We start from the raw sequence: 23,822 nt of genomic DNA on the forward strand, positions 1-23,822 counted from the left end.
GACACAGACCGTAGAAGTCTTGCCCAGAACTAGCCCCACCACCCAAATACCAGCTTAATATTTATTTCTTTTGTCATTAAAAATGCTTTACTTTTAAAAGAAACAAATTGTGTAATAGAGTACAGCAACCATAAATACAACATGGTACATAAAATATATTATTAATAGTATTTTAACTTAGTTGTGAAAGCCACATGTTTAATGCAGCTGATTATAGGTTATTATAGGTTCATTTAAACAACAACCAAAAAGTTTACCTATGAAAAAGTTAAGGGGCCCTTTTACTAAGCAGCGCTAAAACGTGGCCTGTGTTCTCCCCAGTGCAGGTCTTTCCCGCACGCCAAGTCCACTTTTAGCGCTGCTGGTAAATGGCCGATTTTCCTGTTTCTGAAATAACGGCCACATGCTAATTTTCTTATTACTGAGTGGCCATTACTGCATGAGCTCACATGCTAATCCTGTACATGGTTTCTGTGTGATTATATTGATTAGAAATGCACCAGCATTGCTAGATCTGGTAACTGACTCCAGTTTTTTTCACTCAGCAAATAGTTAAGCTCTGGAACTCTTTGCTGGAGGATGTAGTAACAGCGGTTAGCATATTTGGATTAAAAAAAAAAAGTTTGGACAAGTTCCTGGAGGAAAAGTCCATAGTTTGTTATTGAGACAGATATGGGGAAGCCACTGGGGTTGGTAGCATGGAATGTTGCTACTTGGGATTCCGGAATCTTGCTACTTTTTGGGGTTCTGGAATGTTGCTACTCTTTGAAATTCTACATGGAATGTTGCTACTATTTGGGGTTCTGCCAGGCAGTGGCGTAGGAAGGGGGGGGGGGCGGGAGGGGCGGTCCGCCCTGGGTGCACGCGCTGGGGGGGTGTCAGCCCTGCTGGTTCCCTGCTCCCTCTGCCCCGGAACAGGTTACTTCCTGTTCCGGGGCAGAAAGAGCAGGGAACCAGCGGAGCTGACGCAGCTCCGAGCGACGTGCACTCGGGGTGGATCGGCCCTCCAGCCTGTCCCCCGCAAGTAAGAATGCGCCGCGGAGGGGGGTGCACCACAGAGGGGGGGGGTGCATGCTGTGCTGCACCCGGGGGGGGGGGGGTGTGCAGTGGCGACCCACTCCAGGTGTCAGCTGGCCTTGCTACGGCACTGCTGCCAGGTACTTGTGACCAGGATTGGCCACTGTTGGAAACAGGTTACTGGGCTAGATGGACCATTGGTCTGACCCAGTGTGGCTACTCTTATGTTCTTATGAGTTAATGAGTTAGTGCACGACAGTGCCCACCCACTAACTGATTAGCATAACTGCATCCGCTTTCCACTCCCAAACATGCGCTATTTGTAGATCATGGGTAGTACACACATGCAAAAACGTCCATGGCATGCCTGAGTTCGCAACACTATGCAAAAATGTGCAGAGGTGACTAGTGTAGTAATCAGGTAAATCTATACAAACACGTGTAAACACTAGTCAGTCATGGGCTATCAAAAACTCATGTGGTATTTCACAAGGAGAAAATCCCTCAGAAACCTTTTGGATTTGGACAAATCCTAGGTTTACAATTGCAGGACTTTTTTGCCGTTAAGTTTCTAGCATCATCAGGAAAATACTCGTTTTTATTTTATTGCTTTTTGATGTATTTTAACTCAATTCAACATTCAAAGTGTTAAACCTTGGAGCTGGGACCCCGTTCGACCCCAGTTACCCCCCCTATCCCCCATCTGCCCCCCCCCAATAACTCTCTGACACCAGAGTTGGGTAACCATAGACCGCAGCTTGCTTTATTAACCATGTACTTCATAAACTTAATTAACTTGAATAAACAATGTGACCCCACCCCCCACCCCGAGCTACATATGTCCAGGCTTAACATCAACAGTTAGCCCCCCCTCTGCCGCTCGCCATATTAGCAAAGCGGCAGTTTCTTGGCATCTTCCGGGCCCCGCCCAAACAGCAAGGGCCCTGATCCGTGCGGACCTCTGCACATCTTCTGGGTCGCCCGACCCGCCTGTCATGCCCTGGCTCAGCCCCCATGAGCCATAGCTCCTGTAGCTCGGGGTTTGATTGCTTCTTTTTGCTGCTGCGACGAAACTCCCAGGCCATCTGCTGGAATGAAAAAAACACAACCAGAAAGACTACCTCCCCAACCACCTCCTCCCAACCCCATGCCAGGGTGGGAGGGTGGGCAAACCACCTCCAAGGAACAGGACAACGCCCGTATCCTCGGAGGAGCCCTCTTTTACTCTCCCCCTAGCCCCGCCCCCACACCGCTATCCACCAATAGCGCCCCCCCCCCGGGCCCGCTGAGGGAGCAGCTTGCATTAAACTGGTCACTCACCACACACCCTTCCCGCGCGTCACCCCCGTGGCGCGTCTCACCCCTTCCCCCCGCTCATGCCCCTTCCAGAACTGTCTTGAACGGGCCCAGCCCTTGTTTAACGGGGCCCGTCGAGACCAGCTTTCAGGACTTTTATTATATTTGCTTCTTATATTCAAGTCAGACTCTATATATCAGCGCCAGAAAAAGAAACAACAGCACTTAAGTTTTTTCCCCCGATGATAGAAACTTAACAACGGCATAAAAGTCCTGCCATTGTAAACCTAGGATTTGTCCAAATCCAGAAGGATTCTGAGGAATTTTCTCCTTGTGAAATCCCACATGAGTTTCTGATAGCCCACGATTGTCTAGTGTTTAAACGTGTTTGTATAGATATGCCTGAGTTTGCCCCACGTTAGTACATTTTAACCTGCGGTAAGCATGCGTTAGTGCGCTTTCCACTGCTTAGTAAAAGGACCCCTAAATGTTTAATTGTATTTCTGTTTCAGCACCTGCCCAGTATAACAGCTGATATGATAACAGACTTAAAGGCGCTTAACTTATCAATGGGATATTCTGACCCTGGGTTGGGCCTTAATCATTCTTAAGTCTACCAGATCTTTACTGCTGAATAAGGCCCTTAAATCAGGAGCTTGGCCAACCTTTCTGATTTAAAGTAAGGGAACAGGATATACACTCCATTTATTTTCAGTCCGTGAGGCTAGACTCTGGAATGTATTAGCGTTAGAGGTAAGTGTCGTCACTTTCTCTGATTCCGAAACTCTTGAAGACTTATATATATGAGTCCTGAATGTTAGTGATGTTGGATTTTGTTGAATTTTGATAAGAGAATGGATTGGGTTTTTTTTAAAATCTTTGTAGCTTCCTCTTCTAGAGAAGAGTTTTTAAGTTTTAATTTCACCGCCATGAAGTCCATTTTGGATATTGTGCAGTATATAAAACATATGTAGCATAAGAGGGGCATAATCGAACAGAAACGCCTATTTCCATGGGCGTTTATCTCCGAGAACGGGTCCGTGAAGGGGCGGACCCAAGCGTATTTTCGAAAAAATTAGACGTCCATGTTTTATTCGCCAAGTTGTGAGCTGGGCGTTTTTGCTTTTCAGCGATAATGGACAATGAAATCGCCCAGCTCAAAAACGAATAAATCCAAGGCATTTGTTCATGGGAGGGGCCAGGAGTCGTAGTGCACTGGTCCCCCTAACATGCCAGGACACCAACCAGGCACCCTAGGGGGCACTTTTACAAAAACAGATCAAAAGGTAAAGAGCTCCCAGGTGCATAGCACCCTTCCCTTGTGTGTAGAGCCCCCCAAATCCCCCTCAAAACCCACTGCCCACAAGTCTACACCATTACTATAGCCCTAAGGAGTGAAGGGGGGCACCTACATGTGGGTACAGTGGGTTTGGGGGGGTTGGACGACTAAGCATTAAGCAGCACAATTGTAACAGGTAGGGGGGGATGGGCCTGGGTCCACCTGCCTGAAGTCCACTGCACCCCCTAACAACTGCTCCAGGGACCTGCATACTGCTGCCAGGGAGGTGGGTATGACATTTGAGGGTCAAAATAAAAAGTTGTGAAACATCATTTTTTGTGGTGGGAGGGGGTTTATGACCACTGGGGGAGTCTGGGGAGGTCATCCCCGATTCCCTCCAGTGGTCATCTGGTCATTTAGGGCACTTTTTGGGGCCTTATTCGTGAAAAAACAGGGTCCAGGAAAAGTGCCCTAAATTCTAGCTAAAAACGCATACTTTTGTCCCATTATCTGTGAAATGCGCCCATCTCTGTTCGGCAGATAACCACGCCCCAGTTCCGCCTTCGCCACACCTCTGACACGCCCCCATCAACTTTGTCCGCATCCGCGACGGAGTGCAGTTGAAAACGTCCAAAAATCGGCTTTCGATTATACCGCTTTATTCGTTTTTGTGAGATAAACGCCCATCTCCCGATTTAGGTCGGAACTTGGGCGTTTTTCTCGTTCGATTATAAGCAGGATAGTATAGTATAACATTTCAAATCCACCTTTTTTAAAACAGTACATTGTTTAACTGGGTCTACAGAATTGCTTCTGAATCTATGGCTATCACCTTATGCCTATAACAACTATTAATTCATAACCTTATTTATTTTCCAAAATGTCTTCCCATACTTTGCCCACAGGAGAAGTACTCGGACAATAGGATGCTTTGGAAATTCATGTATTGCTTTTACATGTTAGTACTAGAAACAGTTTTTCTGCCTAGCAGTTTCTTTCTGTGCTTGCTCAATGGGAACCAGTTTCTTTTGGGTAATGGTACCATGAGCTTTCATTTATAATGCCTGATATTCAATCTGTATTTTTTTTTTTTGTTAACATTTGTACCCCGCACTTTCCCACTCATGGCAGGCTCAATGCGGCTTACATGGGGCAATGGAGGGTTAAGTGACTTGCCCAGAGTCACAAGGAGCTGCCTGTGCCTGAAGTGGGAATCGAACTCAGTTCCTCAGGACCAAAGTCCACCACCCTAACCACTAGGCCACTCCTCCACTGTTGCTACTATTTGAGATTCTACATGGAATGTTGTTATTCCACTAGCAACATTCCATGTAGAAGTCAGCCCTTGCAGATCACCAATGTGGCCGTGCAGGCTTCTACTTCTGTGAGTCTGACGTACGTGCAGGACATCAGACTCACAGAAACAGAAGCCTGCGCGGCCTTCTACATGGAATGTTGCTAGTGGAATAGCAACATCCCATGTAGAATCTCCAATAGTAGCAACATTCCACGTAGAATCTCCAATAGTATCTATTTTATTTTTGTTACATTTGTACCCTGCGCTTTCCCACTCATGGCAGGCTCAATGCGGCTTACATGGGGCAATGGAGGGTTAAGTGACTTGCCCAGAGTCTTGCCTGTGCCTGAAGTGGGAATCAAACTCAGTTCCTCAGTTCCCCAGGACCAAAGTCCACCACCCTAACCACTAGGCCACTCCTGTATTGATTACAAATAATGCTCTCAAAATGTAGTCGTTATTAGTTATGGAGGAAAAGACTTCAGACGCTCTGCCTTCTTATTATTTATTTGTGGCATTTGTATCCCACATTTTCCCACCTATTTGCAGGCTCAATGTGGCTTACAATGTATCGTTATGGCATTCGCCATACCAGATTAGATAACAGTTGGTGTTACATAGAGAACATGGATGACATAGAGGGGCATAATCGAACAGAAACGTCTATCTCCATGGGCGTTTATCTCCGAGAACGGGTCCGTGAAGGGGCGGACCCAAGTGTATTTTCGAAACAATTAGACGTCCATGTTTTATTCGCCAAGTTGTGAGCTGGGCGTTTTTGCTTTTCAGCGATAATGGACAATGAAATCGCCCAGCTCAAAAACGAATAAATCCAAGGCATTTGTTCGTGGGAGGGGCCAGGAGTCATAGTGCACTGGTCCCCCTAACATGCCAGGACACCAACCAGGCACCCTAGGAGGCACTTTTACAAAAACAGAACAAAAGGTAAAAGAGCTCCCAGGTGCATAGCACCCTTCCCTTGTGTGTAGAGCCCCCCAAATCCCCCTCAAAACCCACTGCCCACAAGTCTACACCATTACTATAGCCCTAAGGAGTGAAGGGGGGCACCTACATGTGGGTACAGTGGGTTCGGGGGGGGGGGGGGTTGGACGACTAAGCATTAAGCAGCACAATTGTAACAGGTAGGGGGGGGATGGGCCTGGGTCCACCTGCCTGAAGTCCACTGCACCCCCTAACAACTGCTCCAGGGACCTGCATACTGCTGCCAGGGAGGTGGGTATGACATTTGAGGGTCAAAATAAAAAGTTGTGAAACATCATTTTTTGTGGTGGGAGGGGGTTTATGACCACTGGGGGAGTCAGGGGAAGTCATCCCCGATTCCCTCCAGTGGTCATCTGGTCATTTAGGGCACTTTTTGGGGCCTTATTCGTGAAAAAACAGGGTCCAGGAAAAGTGCCCTAAATTCTAGCTAAAAACGCATACTTTTGTCCCATTATCTGTGAAATGCGCCCATCTCTGTTCGGCAGATAACCACGCCCCAGTTCCGCCTTCGCCACACCTCTGACACGCCCCCATCAACTTTGTCCGCATCCGCGACGGAGTGCAGTTGAAAACGTCCAAAATCGGCTTTCGATTATACCGCTTTAATCGTTTTTGTGAGATAAACGCCCATCTCCCGATTTAGGTCGGAACTTGGGCGTTTTTCTCGTTCGATTATAAGCTGGATAGTAAGATTAAGCAAACGGATATGAGAGGAAAACGATTCCAAGTATAGGTAAAGTGGAGAAGTGTTACCTTTACAGCTATTGATCATTGTGGCATGCCTTGTGGAAGAGGTAGGTCTTCAGAGATTTACGAAAGTTGGTTAGTTCGTGAATAGCGTTTAGGTTAAGCGGCAATGCATTCCATTGCTGCGTGCTCAGGTAGGAAAAACTTGACGCATGCGTTAGTCTGTATTTTAGACCTTTACAGCTGGGGAAGTGAAGATTCAGGAATGTGCGGGATGATCTTTTAGCGATTCATAGTTTCATAGTAGATGACGGCAGAAAAAGACCTGCACGGTCCATTCAGTCTGCCCAACAAGATAATTTCACGTGTGCTACTTTTTGTGTAAACCTTACCTTGATTTGCATCTGCCATTGTCAGGGCACAGACTGTACAAGTCTGCCCAGCACCAGCCCCGCCTCCCAACCACCAGCCCCGCCTCTGGCACAGACCGTTCCTGGGGGGTAGGTCTACCAGGTCTAACATGTAGGCTGGGGCATCTCCGTGAATGATTTTTTGAATGAGAGTGCATACCTTGAACGCAATACGTTCCTTGAGTGGAAGCCAGTGTAGCTTTTCTCTTAGGGGTTTTGCACTTTCATATTTTGTTTTTCCAAATATGAGTCTGGCTTGCTCTCATATGAAGTCTTTTCCTCCATAACTAATAACAACTGTTGAGAGCAATACAGATTGAATAACACTTCATTTACAAGTAGCATAAGGGGGAATAATGCCTGGCAATGCTTTTGCATATTTTAATATCTCACTCCCAAATTACTGCAGGCATTTCTGAGACAGCCCCTGGGTCAGGGATCACAGGCTGCAGCTCCTTACAAAACCTGCTCACGTGGATGCTGACTCTGGCCACTAGGTGTCACCCCCTGAAGAATGGCCGAAGCGCCCTCTCCCAAGGGTTTGTGAAGCATAGCATTCCCAGTTCTGTCCGGTTTGGAGAACAGAAGAGCTGGCCTGCAAATCAAATCGAAGCCCTTTGCGTGGCACCAGCCAGCCAGAAATAATATCATATCCTATGTAATTTCAAACTTGGTTCAAGAGCAGAACATTTGGCTATTAAAAAAAAAAACAACCCATCACAGCAAGTGATTTTAGTAGAGCTGCCGTTCATTCACAGGGACGAAAAGTCCAGGGGATGTTTTTAACAGTCAGAAGTATATATGGAAGCACTTCAGAAGAGTAGAAAACAGGCAGGCAGGTCTCTGCCACACTCACACATGCTTCCATATGTGCAATGATGATGTCTTGTTTTTTCAGATTAGATCCAGATGTCTCCATAAAAACCCTCAGCAGTCATCTTAATTCTATTACCGCTGCCTGTAATCAGAGGGTGTTTTAAACAATCCACTGAGTGGCTGGCAGAGCTGCCAGAATTCTATCTTGTCAGCAGGAGGCCAGGAGCATTGCTCTTCTCCGGGAGCGGCAGTGATGGGAGTGATGTAATGACTCCTAGTTACGGTTTCAGGATATGAGGAAGATTGACTTAAATGAGTTTACCATATATTGTCCCCTCCTGATGATAATTTATGTACTCAATCCATCTGGAGGAGTGGCCTAGTGGTTAGGGTGGTGGACTTTGGAACTGAGTTCGATTCCCGGCACAGGCAGCTCCTTGTGACTCTGGGCAAGTCACTTAACCCTCCATTGCCCCATGTAAGCCGCATTGAGCCTGCCATGAGTGGGAAAGCGCAGGGTACAAATGTAACAAAAATAAAATAGATACTATTGGAGATTCTACATGGAATGTTGCTACTATTGGAGATTCTACATGGAATGTTGCTACTATTGGACATTCTGCATGGAATATTGCCACTAGTGGAGATTCTACATGGAATTTTGCTACTATTGGAGATTCTACATGGAATGTTGCTACTGTTGGAGATTCTACATGGAATGTTGCTACTATTGGAGATTCTACATGGAATGTTGCTACTGTTGGACATTCTGCATGGAATATTGCCACTAGTGGAGATTCTACATGGAATTTTGCTACTATTGGAGATTCTACATGGAATGTTGCTATTCTACGAGCAACATTCCATGTAGAAGGCTGCGCAGGCTTCTGTTTCTGTGAGTATGACGTCCTGCACGTACGTGCAGGACGTCAGACTCACAGAAGCAGAAGCCTGCGCGGCCACATTGGTGATCTGCAAGGGCCGACTTCTACATGGAATGTTGCTAGTGAGTGGAATAGCAACATTCCATGTAGAACCTCAAATAGTAGCAACAGTGGAGGAGTGGCCTAGTGGTTAGGGTGGTGGACTTTGGTCCTGAGGAACTGAGTTCGATTCCCACTTCAGGCACAGGCAGCTCCTTGTGACTCTGGGCAACTCACTTAACCCTCCATTGCCCCATGTAAGCTGCATTGAGCCTGCCATGAGTGGGAAAGCGCAGGGTACAAATGTAACAAAAATAAAATAGATACTATTGGAGATTCTACATGGAATGTTGCTACTATTGGACATTCTGCATGGAATATTGCCACTAGTGGAGATTCTACATGGAATGTTGCTATTCCACTAGCAACATTCCATGTAGAAGGCTGCGCAGGCTTCTGTTTCTGTGAGTCTGACGTCCTGTACGTATGTGCAGGACGTCAGACTCACAGAAGCAGAAGCCTGCGCGGCCACATTAGTGATCTGCAAGGGCCGACTTCTAGTGGAATAGCAACATTCCATGTAGAATCTCAAATAGTAGCAACAGTAGAGGAGTGGCCTAATGGTTAGGGTAACGGACTTTGGTCCTGGGGAACTGAGTTTGATTCCCACTTCAGGCACAGGCAGCTCCTTGTGACTCTGGGCAAGTCACTTAACCCTCCATTGCCCCATGTTAGCCGCATTGAACCTGCCATGAGTGGGAAAGCGCGGGGTACAAATGTAACAAACATAAAATAGATACTATTGGACATTCTACATAGAATGTTGCTACTATTGGAGATTCTACATGGAATGTTGCTATTCCAGTAGCAACATTCCATGTAGAAGGCTGCGCAGGCTTCTGTTTCTGTGAGTCTGACGTCCTGCAGAAGCCTGCGCGGCCACATTGGTGATCTGCAAGGGCCGACTTCTACGTGGAATGTTGCTAGTGGAATAGCAACATTCCATGTAGAATCTCAAATAGTAGCAACAGTGGAGGAGTGGCCTAGTGGTTAGGGTGGTGGACTTTGGTCCTGGGGAACTGAATTCAATTCCCGCTTCAGGCATAGGCAGCTCCTTGTGACTCTGGGCAAGTCACTTAACCCTCCATTGCCCCATGTAAGCCGCATTGAGCCTGCCATGAGTGGGAAAGCGTGGGGTACAAATGTAACAAAAATAAAAATAAATAATAGGTTTCTGAATTCAAAACTGTAGCAGCTGTGGGGTTTCTTCTTTCAATGAGACGGATATGAGAATGTGTGGCTTTGTACTGAACAGAGGAGAAAATATACAGAGATGTTTGAATAGGTGCACGGGGGTAGGGACATTCCTCTTATATTTTATTTTAAGTCTCCTTGAACTCCCCAAAAAATGGTGTGAGTGAACTAGAAATGAATTCAAAGTACGCAATGCACTTTCACTACGTGTTCTTTAATATCCGGGAAAATATATATCTCTTAAAAGTGTCTATAAGTCTAGAAAAGAAATGATATTGTTCTGAAAATAGTCTGTGACACTCTTCTGAGGAGGGCATTCGTCTCACCAGTATCCAAAAGTACAATTTTCTCAGTAAGTTTAAAAATGGACATTTTCTCACCTCTTGATATTAACACAATTTGATCAGCGGTATTAAAAGTGATGCTACAAATAAAATAATGTATAAAATATTTATGAATTTTTTTTGTCTCAGCTCAATATGAAGAAACAGGTCCATCAGACAGTGCTAATTTCTGGGAGCGTGCATGTATTGCAGTTCTTGGTTTTGTGTGTGTATCAGGCTTATTTTCGAAAGAGAAGGGCGTCCATCTTTCGACACAAATCGGAAGATGGGCGTCCTTCTCACAGGGTTGCCCAAATCGGCATAATCGAAAGCCGATTTTGGGCGTCTTCAACTGCTTTCCATTCTGGGAACGACCAAGTTCACGGAGGCGTGTTGGAAGCATAGCGAAGGCGGGACTGGGGCGTGCTTAACACATGGGCGTCCTCGGCCGATAATGGAAAAAAGAAGGGCGTGCCTGATGAACTCTTGGCCGACTTTACTAGGTCTTTTTTTTACGACCAAGTCACAAAAATGTGCCTGGACTGACCAGATGACCACCGGAGGGAATCAGGGATGATCTCCCCTTACTCCCCCAGTGGTCACTAACCCCCTCCCCCCCTCAAAAAAAATTTTTTTAAATATTTTTTCCAGCCTCTATGCCAGCCTCAAATATCATATCCAGCTCCATGACAGCAGTATGCAGGTCCCTGGAGCAGTTTTAGTGGGTGCAGTGCATTTCAGGCAGGTGGACCCAGGCCCATCCCCCCACCTGTTACACTTGAGGTGGTAAATGTGAGCCCTTCAAAACCCACTGTACCCACATGTAGGTGCCCCCCTTCAACCCTAAGGGCTATGGTAGTGGTGTACAGTTGTGGGGAGTGGGGTTGGGGGGGTTGGGGGGCTCAGCACACAAGGTAAGGGAGCTATGTACCTTGGGAGCTTTTTCTGAAGTCCACTGCAGTGCCCCCTAGGGTGCCCGGTTGGTGTCCTGTCATGTCAGGGGGACCAGTGCACTGTGAATGCTGGCTTCTCCCATGACCAAATGGCTTGCATTTGGTCGTTTCTGAGATGGGCATCCTCGGTTTCCGTTATTGCCGAAAACCGGGGACGACCATCTCTAAGGACGACCACCTCTAAGGCTGACCTAAATGTCGAGATTTGGGCGTCCCCGACCGTATTATCGAAATGAAAGATGAACGCGCATCTTGTTTCGATAATACAGGTTTCCCCGCCCCTTTGCGGGGACATCCTGCAAGGTTGTCCTCAGGAAAACTAGGGCGCCCCGTTCGATTATGCCACTCCACGTGTATCCTGCTTATAACTTTTTGAAAGGCTGGGCCTAGTTCAAGCAAACTTAGGAGTTCTTTTACGAAGGCACGCTGGCATTTTTAGTGCGCATTAAAAATAGGTGTGCGCTAAATGCTAAAGATACCAATGTATTCCTATGGGCGTCTTTAGCGTGTGCCTATTTTTAAAGCGTGCTGAAAACACCAATTTGCCTACGTAAAAGACCCCCTTAGCACTAGCGATTTCCACGTGGTAAATGAGAGGAAGCCCATAGGAATTGGATGGGCTTCTTCTCGTTTACCGCACAGGAATCACTAGCGTGGCTTTGTAAAATGAGTGGACAACGATCAAAAACTGTAATTGCAATTAATCCTGCATTCGAGCTTTTTAATCGTGCATTTAATCATGAAATTTAAAAGGTATATGTTGTGGCCCATAAATTGTAATTCCAACAAAACGTAACAAACTTTCAAAAGTGTCGTATACCTTTACAACACATAATACTGAAACTGAAGTGAAATGCAATGCGGGGAAGGAATAAAAATGAAAAAAAAAAAAAAAAAACCCAGCAAAATATATTTCTGCAACCTGAGAAGAAGTTTCTGATCCTGAATGTGCTTGCCATTGATTTTCAAATCTACGGATACAGTTGTAGAAGGGGAAACGTGTTATTGGAGCAGGTCATAAAAGATCCCATTTGGGAATGCTATATGAAGTTCCAGTATCTACGGGTAAAACAGGCCATGCATGCACCATGCAAACAGTGGAAGGGTAGAGACTGGTTTGTTCTCAGCAGACAGAATTAGTTGGTGATATTCAGCCACCATCAAAAAACCTGTCCTACCTTAAACTGCTACTGCTTTCCAGAAATTGCCACTGATTTGCTAGTGCTATTTTTATTTATTTAGATTTTGCTCACACCTTTTTGAGTAGTAGCTCAAGGTGAGTTACATTCAGGTACTCTGGATATTTCTCTGTCCCAGGAGGGCTCACAATGATCTAAGTTTGTACCCAAGGCAATGGAGGGTTAAGTGACTTGCCCAAGATCACAGGGAGGGAGCAGCAGTGGGATTTGAACTGGCCACCTCTGAATTGTAAGACCAGTGCTCTAACCACTAAGCCACTCCTCTACTAGTAGCAACATTCCATCTAGAATCTCAAATAGTAGCAACATTCCAGAATCTCAAAAGTGGCAACATTCCATGTAGAATTTTCAATAGTAGCAACATTCCATATATTTATTTAGATTTTGCTCACACCTTTTTGAGTAGTAGCTCAAGGTGAGTTACATTCAGGTACTCTGGATAGTTCTCTGTCCCAGGAGGGCTCACAATCTAAGTTTGTACCTGAGGCAATGGAGGGTTAAGTGACTTGGCTGGATTGCAAGACCAGTGCTCTAACCACTAGGCCACTCCTCCACTCCAGTGCTAGTCACCCAAGTAATGCTGACCAATGACTACTGAGGGGTTTGGCTCTGTTTCGCTCAGCTCAGCATTCCCCCCCCCCCCCCCCCCCCCCCCAGTATTTACCTTTACAGCTGAGCTCAGGATTTTTCTCCTTCCTCGCTGCCTCAAAGTCTGAGCCGCACCATGCAGGAAGTTGGGGAAATCTCACAATTTCAAGTCCGATAAGACTTCCCCAACTTCCTGCATGGTGCGGCTCAAGTATCTACAGAGCCCAGCCGTGCAGCGGAAGACAAAGACTTTGAGACGGCAAGAAAGGAGAAAAATGAGGAGCTCAGCTGTAAAGGTAAGCACGGGGGTGGGGGCGGAATGCATTAAAAAAAAATGTTGCAGCGTTAAAATTAACTTGGTACGTTAAAAAATGAACACATTAAAGGGCCCTGTTTACTAAGGTGTGTTAGCATTTTTAACGCGCCTTACAATTAGCGTGCGTGCTAACCGTGTAGGCACATATATGGATATTGTAGGCGTGTAGATGGTTAATGCATGTACATGGTTAACGCGCGTTAAAGACATTAACATGCCTATAATGCAACGTACTAAACAGAGTCCTGATTGCATTATTAATGCGTTAATTGCCCACTCCTAATTTCAAAGTGTGTCCTTTGTTTGCATTTGCAAGCTGTTTAGCAGTTGACAGGGATAATTTTCTATTTTTATTCTGTCTGCTCTTCCCTTAAAAGCTGCCATAGTATTGCTTGGTTTTCGTATAACTATGGTTTGTCTATGCTGTTTTTTTCCCCTCACAGATATGTGTACCATAGTTCTAAATGGATGGTGGCTGGTAATGCGGATTCCCCTGTTCCTCCTCGTGTGTATATTCACCCTGATTCACCGGCTTCCGGCGAGACCTGGATGAGGCAGGTGATCAGCTTTGACAAACTGAAACTTACGAACAACGAGTTGGATGACCAAGGACATGTGAGTGTTGAGCGCCTTTTAGGGCTTTCTGTTTATAATGAGAGAAAATGGTGTACAGGTCAGGATTTCGTGAAAATTAGTGATAAAGATATAACATAAATTAAATAAGAACCCCCCCCCCCCTCACACCGGAAAATGAGGAGTGAAAAATAGCTATGGTCTGAACGAGTTCAGTGCAGAATCACAGCCAGGTTGTGATGCCAGGGGGAGTGGACAGATGCGTGCACGCACTGCATAGATGCAACAGACCACCTGAAAAACAGGCGCTGACATTGTCTGAAGTTCATTTGGGGGAGCAGTCGCTCCCCTGGCGCCCCACCTAGCAACGCCTCTGGTTCATTGTCTCTATCATCGGCATAAAAAGACCCCCTGTGCCTTTTTTAACAATGTTTTATGATCAGATAAGTAATTAACTTAATATCTTTTGCCACCGCATCTGTCCGACGATCGCCAGCATTTCAATGTCAGGGACTTGCGGTGTCCAACATATAGGAGCCAGGAATTTCAGCAAGTAGAAGAGCTCAGCCACGCTGCTGCTCTCGCCTCTAAAGATATAACATAGGCAGGGCAGCGCTTGCGTCACCTGTCATCTTATATATTCGCTTACTTAACTTTAATACAGTCAGGATTCAATAAGTTGTGGGGAACAAAGCTTTATTAGCGTATCTATTAAACAATTCTTGGAACACTCAAGGCTTAAATTAATCACTGCTCTCCAGCTTGCCCTGCCTTCTACAAGTTGGGGCATTGCGTACTCTCGGTGTATTCAATGACCTGCCATCCTCCTTGTCCAGTTAGGTTGTGTGTTGTCAAAGACAGCACAGTTCAAGTCTACGCCCGCCTTACTCACAAGCTGGGCATTGTAACTAGCAAAGCGTCCATTAATAATGTCAGTTCCATGTTCCCCGCTGAAACAGAGGGGCTGGACCGTCCAAAAGGCCCTCTTTAACTTTTGCAGACAATCTCACAAGTCATACAAGTCTCCTCCAGTTGTTGAGCTCAGCCTCCCCCTGGCTCACAGGACCTGCCCCTGTAATGTCACCATGGGCAAAAAAGTGAGAAAGTAGCTCGTCGGAGTGCCAGCTGGCTCCCATCCTTCTTGCATTGTTTGCACTATATGGTGGGCTCCCATCAGCACAGATCTTTCTCTGTGTTAACAGCAATTCTGAAATTGTGATATAATACACGACAGACCTCATAGACCTGCCATTAAGAAACACAATCGGATCAGCACAAACATACCTAAATCTCCACTACCCAAGTTGCAAAGGACTCAAATACAAATCAACTTATGCATCCAGCTTCTCTTACATAAGCACACAACTGTGGAACGCACTACCGAAAGCTGTGAAAACAATGTATGACCACTTAAACTTCCGGAAATCACCAAAAATCAACCTGTTCAAAAAGGCATACCCTATCGACCCAACTTAAGTGCCTAAACCTTGCAACACAATGAAACCAAAGCTTGTAATAGACATTGTATAACTCTTCCTTTATACGATTCCCCAATGTGTCTATAACACATGAACCTTATTCGACCACAACAACTCTTTGTATTTGTTTCTCTACCGGAGATGGCGAATGCCCCTACGGTACTATGCAAGCCACATTGAGCCTGCAAATAGGTGGGAAAATGTGGGATACAAATGTAACAAATAAATAAGTTCCAGAAGGAAACGTCCATAGTCTGCTATTGAGCTACACATGGGGGAAGCCACTGCTTGTCCCTGGGATTGGTAGCATGGAATGTTGCTACTCTTTGGGGTTCCGGAATCTTGTTACTCTTTAGGATTCCAGAATCTTTCGCTTCTTTGGGGTTCTACATTGTTAAGAAGCCTCTGCCTAGGGGAGCAGCAACTTCAGAGTGTGCTCAAAATCCACAATCTAAGTTTTTTGTATCAAGGACAATGGAGGGTTAGGTGACTTGCCAAAAGTCACAAGGAGCCACAGTAGGAATCAAACCTGGTTCTCCTTGTTTGAATTTCTCTCTCTCTCTCTCTCTCTCTCTCTCTCATCCATCCAGTCTGCCCATCTACAGCAACCCCTATCTCCTCCTTTCCCTAAGAGATCCTATGTGCATATCACACGCTTTCGTAAATTCAGACATAGTCCTTGTCTTCACCACCTCCACCGGGAGGCAATTCCACACGTCCACCACCCTTTCCATGAAAACATAATTCCTTAGATTACTCTTGAGTATTAGATGTCTATTTTTCTAAAATAGATGTTCCTTCTGCACGTAGCAGTGCATAAGTGTCCATTTCTCCATGCATTTGAGAACAGGCTCTATCTTGGCAGATTCTATTCTAAGACACTAGTGGAACTTGAGACATTCCAACTTGGACATCCTATAGAGTTCCTCCATTTATGTGCTCATTACACCAGGTCTATAGCTGGTGTTAACTGTGAGTGTGTAATGTGAGGCATGCTGATATCAAGATCACCAGTCTTCTTAAATGGAATCTGGGTGCCAAGATGCCTTTATAGAATAGGTTCTCACCATGTGGCATCGGGGCACTAGAGGAACCCACCTATAGAAATGCCTCCCAGGACAATTAAGATTTAAGTGGCAATCAAATAAATTTGTTTTTCTTTCCATAATACAGCTTTTCTATAGCATGTAGCAGTGCTTATTTTTAGCACGCATCTAAAACACTAGCACGCTTTTGTAAAAGGACTCCTCAATGCAGTAATTGTGGTGCCCTAGTCCTACGGCAAACCAGATGGAGGAACAGAGCTTGCTCTAACTGATAGTGCCACTGAAAACTCTTCCAACCCAGCACTACCTGGATTGTGCCAGGCCATACTGAGGGTGGAACTAGGGTAATCCACCGAATTGTACAGATAGTTGGCAATATTCAACCGCTCTTCATATTGCTCCGTGGTTTAATTTAGGACAGCAAAAAGGCTGTTTTCACTGAAACCACTTAGCTACATGGAAAATGGTGGAATATCATTGTTATTTATCTAGCAGGCAGTAGTTAGCAGTCTCTGCGTTAATTTGACAGGTTTGCAAACACAGTTTGATGAAAACTCTATGCATCTAGATTCTGCCGATAAGAAAATTAAGACATTGGAAATATCTGTGGATTCTCTGGTAAAGGATAATTTGGTGCTTCATTATAAAATGGAGCCTTCGGAAAATATGATAAGATTTAGCCATCTTCCAAAATTGGTAGCTGTTCCTTCTGCGGATTTGTGTAAATTACATTCAATTAAATTACATTACTTTGACCACTGGCTTTCCTTCTTTCTCGAACCCTCATCTCTTTCCCTCATTCTTGGACATTTTAACATTCAATCTAATGATCCCTCTGACTCTTATGCCTCTCAGTTTCTTGCTTTAACATCCTTCTTCAATCTTCAGAAGTGCTCCACTTCCCTCTACTCACCAAAATGGCCACTGTCTTGATCTTGTCTTATTTTCCAACTGCTCAGTCTCCAGTTTCTGCACATCTGTTCTTCCCCTCTCTGACAATCATCTGATAACCTTCACACTTAAACACCCCTTCCCCCCATTCCTGTCCAATCTCCACCAATACATTTAGGAATCTTCAGGCTGTTGGCTCTTGCACTCTCCACCAGCGTTTCATCCCTCTTCTCAACCACCATGTTATCCAGGTTTGTCAATGAGGCTCTGTCTTCTTATAATACTGTTCTCTCCTCTGCTCTGGATACTCTCGCTCATCCCATTTCCCGTTCTGTAAGGCATACCAAACTCCAGCCTTGGCCAACCTCTAGAATCTGCTACCTACGTTCCTATGCCAGATCTGCTGAACGCCTTTGGCTGAAATTTCATGCCCATGCTGACTTCATACATTTCAAATTCTTGCTGACCTTCTTCCAGTCTGCTCTTTCACTTGCCAAACAGGACTACTACATCCATTTGACAAACTCTCTTGGCTCAAACCCTCAGCATTTCTTTGCCACACTGAACTCTCTCCTTCACCTCCAACCCCTCCTTCACTTTCTCCACAGATTATGGCTGAGTAATTTCATGATAAGGTTCACAAGATTAAGCTCGAGTTCTGAACCAAGTCACCTCTCCTTTCCCCAGTCCATTCTGTCAATGTTCCTGCAACCCCTGCCTCTTTTTCTTCCTTTTCTGAAATCACTGAAGAGGAAATTGCACATTTTCTTTCCTCCTCCAAACTGACTACCTGTTCTTCTGATTCTATTCCCACCCATCTTTCACTTTCTAAGGCAACATTTGCAGTGGAAAGTGATGTTCCTGATGCCTTCAAACATGCTGTAGTTACATCACTCATTAAAAAAAAACTTCATTGGACCCTACCTGCCCTTCCAACTATTGACCAATCTCCCTCTTCCCTTTCCTATCCAAGATACTTGAACATGCTGTTTACTGCCGTTGTCTTGACTTCCTTTCATCTCAAGCTATTCTTGATCCACTTCAATCTGGCTTTCACCATCTACATTCAACTGAAACAGCCCTTGCTAAAGTCTCCAATGACCTGTTCCTGGACAGATCCAAAGGTCTCTATTCTTTCTTCATCCTTCATGCTGCTTTTGACACTGTTGACTACCACCTACACCTTGATACACTGTCTTCACTTGGATTTCAGGGCTCTGTTCTTTCTTTGTGTTCTTCTTATCTTTTCCATCACACTTTTAGTTTATGCTCTGGTGGTTCCTTCTCCACTTCTATCTCTCTATCAGTTGGTGCACCTCAGGGCTCTGTCTTGGGACTTCTTCTTTTCTCCATCTATATTTCTTCCTCTGGTGCTCTGATCTCCTCCCATAGTTTTCAATATCACCTTTATGCTGATGACTCCCAGATCTACTTCTCCACACCAGAAATTTCAGCAGGAATCCAAGCTCATATCTCAGCCTTTCTGACATTTCTGCCTGGATGTCTCACCGCCATCTGAAACTAAACATGGCCAACACCGAGCTTCTTATCTTTCCCCCTAAACCCACCTCTCCTCTTCTCCCATTCTCTATCTCTGTGAATAGCACTTTCATCCTCCCTGACTCATCAACTCATAACCTTGGGGTCATCTTTGACTCCTCTCTTTTTATCTGCACATATCCAACAGACTGCTAAAACCTATCATTTCTTTCTCTATAACATCACCAAAATTCGTCCCCTCCTTTCTGAGTATTCTACCAAAACCCTTATCCACATTCTTATCACCTCATTTAAACTACTGCAACTTGCTTCTCACAGGTCTCCCACTAAGCCATTTCTCTCCCCTTCAATCTGTTCAAAATTCTGTTGCATGATTTATATTCTGCCAGTGTTGCTATGCTCATATTAGTCCTCTCCTCAAGTCACTTCATTGGCTCCCTATCCGTTTCTGAATACAATTCAAACTCCTCTTATTGGGTTACAAGTGCATTCACTCTGCAGTTCCTCAGAACTTCTCTACTCTTACCTCTCCCTACACTCCTCCCTGGGAACTCTGTTCATTGGGTAAATCTCTCTTATCTTTACTCTTCTCCTCCACTGCCAACTCCAGACTCCGTTCCTTTTATCTTGCTGCACCATACACCTGGAATAGACTTCCTGAATCAGTAAGTCAAGCTCCAGCTCTGGCCATCTTCATATCTAGGCTAAAAGCCGACATTTTTGAAGCACTTTTAACTCCTAACTCCTATTCACTTGTTCAGTACCCATGTCTGTTTTATCATTCCCACCTTAAGCAATTCCCTTATCCCTTATTTGTCCTGTTTGTCTATCTTGATTAGATTGTAAGCTCTGTTCAGTGTACAGCTCTGTGTACGTCTAGTAGCACTATAGAAATGATAAGTAGTAGTAGTTAGTACTTATAGACCGCATCTACTCAAATTTAATTCTATGCGGCTTTCAAACAAAGCTTCTAAAATAACCAAGCTATCATTTATTTGGATTGTGCTCATACTTTTTAAGGAGCAATTCCAGGTGAGTTACATTTAGCTACACTGGGTATTTTCCCTGTCCTACTCACGACCTAAGTTTGTATCTGACATAACAGAGAGTTAAGTGACTTGCCCAAGATCACAAGAAGTACTACTACTACTACTTATCATTTCTATAAGCCAGGGGCATAGCTACGTGGGGCCACGGGGGCATGGGTCCCCACAGATTACGCCCTGGCCCCCTCTACATTTGACCCCCCTCCGTTGCTGCCTGCCCCCCACCCCGCCACCACATCAGGTACCTTGTTTGCTGGCGGGGGTCCCCAAACCCCATCAGCCGAAGAGTTTTCTGTGGCGCCAGTCGACTCTGGCGCCTTCGTTGTGGGACATTCTGTTTCTGATGCCTTACATCCTGCACCATGCATGTAGCCCCGTGAAGGACGTAAGGCGTCAGAAACAGATGATCCCACAATGAAGGCGCCGGAGTTGACCAGCGCTGAAGAAGACTCTTTGGCTGGCGGGGATTGGGGACCCTTGCCAGCAAACAAGGTACCTGATGTGGCGGCCGTGGCAGTGGGGGGGGGGGGGGGGTTGCTGTTGTGGTCCAAAGTGGTGGCAGGGGGGGGGGGGGGGTCGGCGGCGGCGAGGGGGGGTCGGCGGTGTGGGGAGGTGGCTAAACAGTGCCCCCCACCTTGGGCTCTGGCCCCCCTCCCGCTGAGGTCTGGCTACGCCCCTGGAACCAGACACCTCTGAATATCAAGACCAGTGCTCTAACCACTAGGATACTCCTCCACTCTGTTAGTAGGCCAAACCATTAAACACATCACATATGGTTTTTGACTTACAAATGAAACAGCTCTAACATAAAATCAAAGCCATAGTTGTCATAATTCAGCCTAAAGCAAACTTCTTGAATAACCACGTTGTTAAGGCCTACCTGTTTGATGCTGCTTTTAGTTCCTAACGTCATCTGCTCGTAACCTTTATCTTGTCTTCCTGTCTTCAATAGTCCCTTTTCCCTATGTGTCCTATCCAGGGCATTTTGTCTAGCAAAAAAGGTGCCTGTACTCAAATGCCAGGCCACCCTTCGGGGGGGTGGGGGGGTGGGGGTGGAGTGATCATTGAGGGACTCACCCCACAATAGCCAGGACCCCTGCAGCCAGTCATAGAATCTATGACAAGGCAGAATTTGTATGTAGAACCTGAGCTCTTTCAGTTAAATATGAGAACCATGGGTCAAGTTTAGCAGACAGCGGAAAAGGTGCCGGTACTCAGTACCCCCAAGTACCCCCTCAAAAAAAGCCCTGGTCCTATCTGTCTGTCCTACCCTTATCCCTTATTTATCCTGTCTGTCTGTCCTGATTTAGATTGTAAGCTCTCTTGAGCAGGGACTGTCTTTTCTTCATGTTCAATTGTGAAGCGCAGCGTACGACTGGTAGCACTATAGAAATGATTTGTAGTAGTAGTAGTAGTAGTAGAAGCCTGTCCTTGCAGATCAGCAATGCGGCCGCGCAGGCTTCTGTTTCTGTGAGTCTGACGTCCTGCACGTTCACGTCAGACTCACAGAAACAGAAGCCTGCGCGGCCGCGTTGCTGATCTGCAAGGGCAGGCTTCTACATGGAATGTTGCTAGTGGATTAGCAACATTAACATTCTATGTAGAATCTCAAATAGTAGCAACAGAATTTCCAATAGTAGCAACATTCCATTTAGAATCATTCCTATGTGTCCTACCCTTATCCTTATTTGTCCTGTCTGTCTGTCCTGATTTAGATTTTAAGCTCTTTTTGAGCAGGGACTGTCTTTTCTTCATGTTCAATTGTGAAGCGCAGCTTACGACTGGTAGCGCTATAGAAATGATTTATAGTAGTAGTAGTTAACAATTTTTGAAAAAAAAAATCATATAATTAGACTCATAACGTGTGTTGTTCGGCAGCATGTTCCACCATTTTGCTGCTTGATATGAAACAGTTAAGGAGAATTATGTCTTATAAATTGTGCAGTGAGGTGAATGACACTGAACCATCAAATAATGTCTGGAACTGCTAACGCAATTCTTACTAAGTATAGAAATTAAATTTACCATATACTGTGGTCCTTGGCCATATAAAATTAAAAAGACCAAATGGCATTAAACTTAAAAATTGAGCATGCCTCCATTGGAAGCCAATGGAGTTTATAAAGTAATGGCCTGGCACTTTCAAATTTAGTAGGTTTAAATGATATTTGCATGAAATATTTAATATTCCAGACAGTCTTCTAGTCTCCCGATGGTATTATCTCCATCCCCTTGATGAAAAGGATGGGGAGGTATTAATAACAATTTGTATAGAATTTTCTAATTTGACTCAACTGATGATGAAAAGCCTATTCTGTCTATTTTGTTAATTAAAAAAATTTTTTTTTATTTATGCACTTTTTTTAATTACAGTCCAAAGCAAAGCTTTGTCAAGAAATAAACACAAAATATAAATTCAGTAGAAATAAACATAATAAGGAATAATCCCCATAAAGAAACATATATACCGTATTTTTCGGACTATAAGACGCACCAGCCCATAAGACGCACCTAGGTTTTAGAGTAGGGAAATAGGAAAAAAAAAATTTTCCTTTTTCCCTCCTCTAAAACCTAGGTGCTCCGGTGCATCTTGTCCGAGTTCGGGATCGCCCTCCCCCCGGCCCTGTCACCATTTCTCCCTACTCACGTCACGCGATCTTCCCTGGTGGTCTAGTGACGTCGGGCCAGGAAAGAGCCCCCTCTTTCCTGCCCAGCGCGCTGCTCTCCGTCCTCCTGTATGCTGCCTGATTCAAAATGGCCGCCGAGAATTGAAGTCTCGGCGGCCATTTTGAATCTCGCCGAGACCGTCAGGCTGCATACAGGAGGACGGAGAGCAGCGCGCTGGGCAGGAAAGAGGGGGCTCTTTCCTGCCCCGACGTCACTAGACCACCAGGGAAGATCGCGTGACGTGAGTAGGGAGAAGTGGTGACAGGGCCGGGGGGAGGACGATCCCGAACTCGGGGGGAGGGCAGGAGGGAGGGAAATCGCTACCTTCGGACTATAAGACGCACCCCCCATTTTCCTCCCAAATTTGGGGGGAAAAAGTGCGTCTTATAGTCCAAAAAATACGGTATATATATATATATATATATATATATATATATTCATAGATTCATAGTCCTCAAAACTTGGGGAGACTATGAATATATATATATGTTTCTTTATGGGGATTATCCCTTATTATGTTATGAAGACAACATTAATTTTAGAAACAAGAAAGGCGTCGGGTATGTTACATCTTAAACAAATTAAAGTCCTTCAGTAGAATCCTATGGTGGCTTAGGTAGTCTTGCATTTAAAAAAGAGCGAAGTTGCAGTGGATCAAAGAAATGGTATTTAAGACAAATTTCCTCAGTAATATTTATGGGGGAAAGAATTCAAATATTTCCGGATGTTTCAAGATCCACACAAGAGAGGAGAACATTTTTTTTTTGCTTATGAGACAAGAGACAATACTATTGGGGGCTAAATTTCAGCTCAGATTTCCTTGTAAATGTGTAGTATATCATGAAAGTTAACTTTTTATAATGTTTAGATCATGCTTTTCATTGCTAGTTCAAAGGTGAGTTGCAGTCTTGTCTTCCCACCCAAACCCACTTCTCCTCTCCCTCCACTCTCTATCTCAGTTGATAACACCCTCATCGTCCCTGTCTCATCTGCCCGCAACCTTGGTGTCATCTTCGACTCCTCCCTCTCCTTCTCTGCGCATATCCAGCAGATAGCCAAGACCTGTCGCTTCTTCCTCTATAACATTAGCAAAATTCGCCCTTTCCTCTCTGAGCACACCACCCAAACTCTCATCCACTCTCTCATTACCTCTCACCTTGACTACTGCAACCTACTCCTCACTGGCCTCCCACTTAGCCATCTATCCCCCCTTCAGTCCATTCAGAACTCTGCTGCACGTCTTATGTTCCGCCTGGACCGA

The 23,822-nt window shown here is 45.2% G+C and overlaps 1 protein-coding gene across 1 annotated transcript in view; it reads left to right on the top strand.

The window, feature by feature from the left end:
* The window catches only part of TBX18 (T-box transcription factor 18), a 64,700-nt gene that overhangs the window by 8,687 nt on the left and 32,191 nt on the right, over positions 1-23,822 (top strand). The window contains exon 5 of the mRNA XM_030195647.1: positions 13,804-13,975. Within this exon, the coding sequence (XP_030051507.1) occupies positions 13,804-13,975 (172 nt within the window). The remainder of the gene's footprint in view (positions 1-13,803; positions 13,976-23,822) is intronic.

This window comes from Microcaecilia unicolor, chromosome 3 (genome assembly GCF_901765095.1).
Source record: "Microcaecilia unicolor chromosome 3, aMicUni1.1, whole genome shotgun sequence".
NCBI lineage: Eukaryota > Metazoa > Chordata > Amphibia > Gymnophiona > Siphonopidae > Microcaecilia > Microcaecilia unicolor.